Source organism: Vidua chalybeata, chromosome 25 (genome assembly GCF_026979565.1).
Source record: "Vidua chalybeata isolate OUT-0048 chromosome 25, bVidCha1 merged haplotype, whole genome shotgun sequence".
Classification (NCBI taxonomy): domain Eukaryota; kingdom Metazoa; phylum Chordata; class Aves; order Passeriformes; family Viduidae; genus Vidua; species Vidua chalybeata.
The window spans coordinates 900,293-905,440 of record NC_071554.1 but is presented as its reverse complement, the minus strand read 5'-3'; the positions used below and the strand labels follow the sequence as shown (position 1 = coordinate 905,440).

Here is a 5,148-nt window from a genome sequence, read left to right as displayed (position 1 = left end):
GTTAGATGGCCACGACCGGGCTGGGCCAGCGAGGGTTTGCCTGTTCTCATCCAGACAGTCCTTGAACACAGATTTTCCGTGGAAGAACTTCCAAACAATCCCGTGGGATTGGGAATGCAGCTGGCAGTGCAGTGGGGAGCCACGGGGCTGAGGAAAGGGGGTCCCGGGGCTGAGCCAGGCACGGAGCAGCCGGGTTGGAAGCAGCAGCGATGCTCACACGACTCTCCCGGTGGCTGAGCCAACATCCAGCCTGCCCTGGGTGTTTAATTTTCGCTAATCTGTTTGGGGTTTTTTAATAATCTGCAAACAAGGTGCCTTCTTCATGGAATAACAATGGTGCTGGGGGCAGTGGGCGGCAGGGCTGCGCCCACACCCCTTCCCTGCCGCTCAGCACCGCTCCGGAACTTCGCCCAGGACTTGTTTGTCTGTCCTTATCCATCATCAATCCCGGGATTCCGCCCTGCTCAGCAGCATCTGCGTGCAGCATCTCCGACAGCAGGAGCCAGTCCTGCTCAGCTGGTGTGCAAAAGCCTTCGCAACCACCCTGTGCTACGGAGCTGGAGGAGGGTTTAAATACAAGGCTCTTTAATAAGATGAAAAGGGCCCTTTCTTTCCCCACTGGTTTTCTGCTTGCTCTTTCATGCTGCAGGAGCCCTCGGGTTGTGTCAGGCCCTGCCTCTCCGTGGGCTGACAGGTTTCCTAACTCCCCTCCCTGCACTGTCAGCACGGTATCAGGAGCAGCAAATGCCAGTTGCAGCAGCTGGAGGAGGAGGAAGGCCAGGTCAGAGCAGTCCCTGGCCTCGTGTGTTTGGTTTTTTTTTCCTCCAAAACATCCTCAGTGGCACCGGTGACCTGCAGAGAACCCTGTGCCTCATTGTGTGCAGCAGGAAAATGGGTCTAATCCCGTTTACCTCTCTCCTCCAGAGCTGGCTGTGGTGTTTGATTCATGTCAGCAGCTTGGCTGGTGACTGCGGGATGAATGACACTATATAAATGCAAAGTGTTATTAATATTTCATGTTGTAGTGAAAATGTACTAATGGGGCTTGTTCCTGGAAGATAAAGTGCTGCCATTAATGCACCTTTGTGTCCCCTGCGCTGGGGACTCACCTGTGGAGGGATGGAGGGGCTCTACCTGGAGCAGAAACTGCCCATCACACCTGGCAGCTCCCCAAAAGAGGGGATTTTAACCCGGAAAGACACAGAGAGCCACTTCTGACATGCACAAAATTAGGGGTACCAGGGGCAGAACGTCCCCCCCACCCACCACTGGGTGCTGCTGGATGGGTGCTGCTCTGGGTCCTGCCTGCCTGCCCGTAGGGGACACAGCCCCTGGGAACCCCCTGCCCAGCACAGCCGCTACACAGGCATGTTTAAAAAAATAAAAATGGGCTTGTTTGATTTCAAACTGCAGAACTCTTCCCTGGAGCCATCCACAAACACTGGTAATTTACTTTACAGCTGTTTAGATTTGTTTCTCTACATTTTTTTTTAAACCCCAGCAGAATTGCAAATGAAATGTGTGTTTGCTCCTCAGATGACTCCAGCCGTACCTGAACTCCTGCACCCCACACACCTCCTTGGACTCCCTCCCCTCTGACCCCCGTCGCTGCACCCCACAGCTGTGAGATGGGGGTCAGACCTCCAAGAGGGGGTTCTTTGAGCTGGGGGTTCATTTTGGGAGGCCTCCAGATTCTGGTATCAAGGAGGGGTGATGGAGAAGAGACTTGTGCCAGCTTGCAGGTGAGGGGAGCACAGGTAAGCAGTTAATTAATTGCCAGTGAAATTATCAACTGCCACCCACTTAATAGAGGGTGGCGAGGGATAAAGACTCTGCTAAATTATTGCCATGGTGCAAAGTTTCAATAAAAAAGGATTATAAAGGGCAGCGTTCGGCTGAGAGGCTGCCGGTGCTGTGGGCAGGGACTCCCAGGGCTTCGGCCACTTTGGAGGAAGGGGGAATGGGCGCAGGGAAGGCAAGGAGGGACCCCAGGCTGTGCTGAACATCCCTGCAGAAGCTGAGGACTGACAGCCCTGAGCTCCCACCCCTCCCCACGGCGGAGCAGCCGGCTCAGCCCTTCCCGGCTGCGGGGCCGCCCTTCGCCTCGGGAAATCTGGCATTCCTTGCGACACGTGGGGATCGGCCTGGAGCCTCATCCCTTCCCCCGGGAATCTCCTCCTCGCTCCCAGGAGCGCGGGGATGACTCATGTGCCGTCTTTTGTGCCGGGCGATGCGCTCCTGCCCTGGGCAGGCGCCGACCCGCAGCAGCGCCGCCGAGGGACACCCGCAGGTGAGCGGCCTGGGGACCCCCCTCTGCCGCGACCCCTGGCCCCGAGGAGGTGGGGAGGGCGCTGGGGAAGTGCGTCTGCCCGGCCTGGCACCAGGGAGATGGGCACGGCCTGCGCTGCTGCCGGCAGCGTGCACAGGGAAGGAGGAATCTGGGGTTTGCACGCTCCTCCAGGGAGCCACCGTGAGCCGGGAGCCACCGGCTCCCACGGGAGGGACGAGAACCGGGAGCGTCCGTGGTCACTCCAGTCCTGCGGGTGGGTGCACTGGCTGAGCTGTGCAGAGCAGGGGATGCCTTCACCCCTCGGCGAGGGGGAATCTTGTTATTTCACCGGCAGGCAAAACATTTAAGGAGATCCAGTGCCAAACGCAGCCCTGGGAGTTTTTGTTGCAGCTCCACGGCGCATGGGGTGCGTTTATCTGGCACGATGCAAGTCACATCGGAGGGCAAACCGGGGTCAAATCGGCCACGCAGGTGCCTGGGGTCGGTGAAAATTGGTTGTTTTGGCTGCCCGGCCCCACGGCAGCCCCTCGGCGCTGCAGCCCCCCTCAGCCCAGCCGCTGCCTCTGCCCTGCCGCGGGCTCCCCGGGGCGTGGGGACACGGAGCGGTGGCACCGGGCTCCTCCTGCGCTGGCCGGGGGAGCACGGAGGCGACGGCAGATTCCAGCGATGGGAGAGGACGCGGCAGCGCAGCCGGAGCAGTCACGCCCCGGCTGCTCCTATTTGTTGTCTGCCTGGGCCAGGCCTGGCAACGTAAGGGAAATTAATAACAAATACCTGGGCAACGAGGCGGGAGCTGGGGCGGGATGGGGGCTGAGCCGGAGGTGGCTGGAGGATGATGTGGCTGTGGCAGAAACCCCGAGCGTTTGGCAGGTCCCCGTGCTCCCAGAGTGGGGGACAAGGCTTGGAGGACACGTGCCACCCAGAGCAGGTCTGTGCTGCCAGCGGTGTCCCTGCGTGCCAGCACAGGTCAGAGATGGTCCCAGGAGCACGGCTCGGTGCTTTGGTGCACGCAGGGAGCTCCAGTGGGGACCTTTTGCTGCTGCTTCAGTGTCTGTGTGTTCTCTCTTCCCAGGCTGGCTAACAGGACCGGGGAGCCATGAACTGGGGGGCGTTTGAGGGGCTCCTCCGTGCCGTCAATGTGTACTCCACAGCCTTTGGCCGCATCTGGCTCTCCCTCGTCTTCATCTTCCGCCTGCTGGTCTACGTGGTGGCGGCCGAGAAGGTCTGGAGCGATGACCACAAGGACTTTGATTGCAACACACGGCAGCCGGGCTGCACCAACGTCTGCTTTGACCACTTCTTCCCCGTCTCCCACATCCGCCTCTGGGCCCTGCAGCTCATCCTGGTGACGTGTCCGTCCCTCCTGGTCCTCATGCACGTGGCCTACAGGGAGGCCAAGGAGGAGAGGCTCCGTGAGATCAAAGGGGACAACTATCGCCGCATCTACCCCAACCCCGGCAAGAAGCGGGGCGGGCTCTGGTGGACGTACCTGCTCAGCCTCATCTTCAAGGCCAGCGTGGACGTGGTCTTCCTCTACATCTTCTTCCGCTTCTACAGGAACTACACCCTGCCCCGGGTGGTGAAGTGCGAGCTGCCGCCCTGCCCCAACGTGGTGGACTGCTTCATCTCCCGGCCCACCGAGAAAAACATCTTCACCCTCTTCATGGTGGTCACCACCTGCATCTGCGTGGTGCTGAACCTCATCGAGGCCACCTACCTGATCGGGAAGCGGTGCCACGAGTGCCTGGAGGCCGGAGGAGGGGACAGCCGGCGGCACAGCCACGACTGCCCCGTGTCCTGCGCCGACCCCGTGGGCACGGGCAGGCAGGTGTTCCATGGGCCTGACTACAAACCCCCCACGGCCACCATCCCGCTCACAGCCTCCTGCCCCAGCACGCTGTCCGAGGATGAGGCTCGTTCCTAGGGCTGCTCACCCGGCCTGCAACTTCCTGGCTGCTCTCCCTCCTCTGTGCTCCAGTGCAGGAGTGCTGAGGGTGGCAGCACCCTGGAGTTGGGCTGTGCCTGAGGGGTCTCTGCCTCTCCTGTCCTGGGAAAGGCATTTACATCATCCTGCTGAATTTGGGGTAAAGCAGGGGCTGTAGAACGCGTGCTGTCCCTGGCAGTGACAGGGAGCAGCAGCTCCACGGCAGCTGTGAGCTAACAGTGGTGCCCAGACTCTGAGCCTGTACCAGCCAGGACAGACACCCTGATCCCCCAGGAAACCCTTCTCCCTATCTCTCACCCTTCATCAGCCACTCAGTGGGTGTCAGGGCCACCTCAAACTGATGCAATTGTCATTAATAACACCTATTAGTTGACTGGGGACGAGAGCAGGTCCCTGGTGCCGCAGCCACCGCGGCGAAGCGCAGGCGTGAGGATCCAGCCAGGCAGGCAGAGCCCGCTGTGAGCTGCTGGATCATCCTGCCTGGCCAGGGCAAAACACCTGAGCAAAACAGCCAAACACAGGAGAGGAAAACCACCCCAAGCATTGATTAAACAATAACATTAAATGGCAGAATCTGATCTCGTTTATTGTTGTCATACATCGCGTTCGGCCGTGACACGGGCGGTGCTGCCATTTCCGAGGCCATCAGAGGCAGCTGAGCATTAGCCGACATGAATAATTAACAATAATTTCATGGCAAATGCACTCACAAGCAACATTAACATTGAACATGCAGCTCGATCTGTTACTGGTTTTGCTTTGCTCAGAGGGTGTGATAATTATTTTTTCCATGAGCAGTGGCAGGGCCAGCGCTCCCTGGCTCTGTCCCAAAGGAAGTGGCACAGGGGGCGAGGGAACACCATCGCTGTGTCCTTTATGTGACCGAGGCCATTCTCAGCGACAGATCATTGCA

The 5,148-nt window shown here is 59.3% G+C and overlaps 1 protein-coding gene across 1 annotated transcript; it reads left to right on the top strand.

Moving 5' to 3' along the window:
* The first annotated feature begins 2,224 nt into the window (after positions 1–2,224).
* On the top strand, positions 2,225–4,892 carry LOC128799824 (gap junction beta-5 protein-like). The gene is made up of 2 exons (XM_053964614.1): positions 2,225–2,290; positions 3,363–4,892. Exon 2 carries the CDS (start codon positions 3,387–3,389, stop codon positions 4,212–4,214), a length of 828 nt encoding a protein of 275 aa, XP_053820589.1. The 5' UTR covers positions 2,225–2,290; positions 3,363–3,386; the 3' UTR covers positions 4,215–4,892.
* Positions 4,893–5,148: the final 256 nt, after the last annotated feature.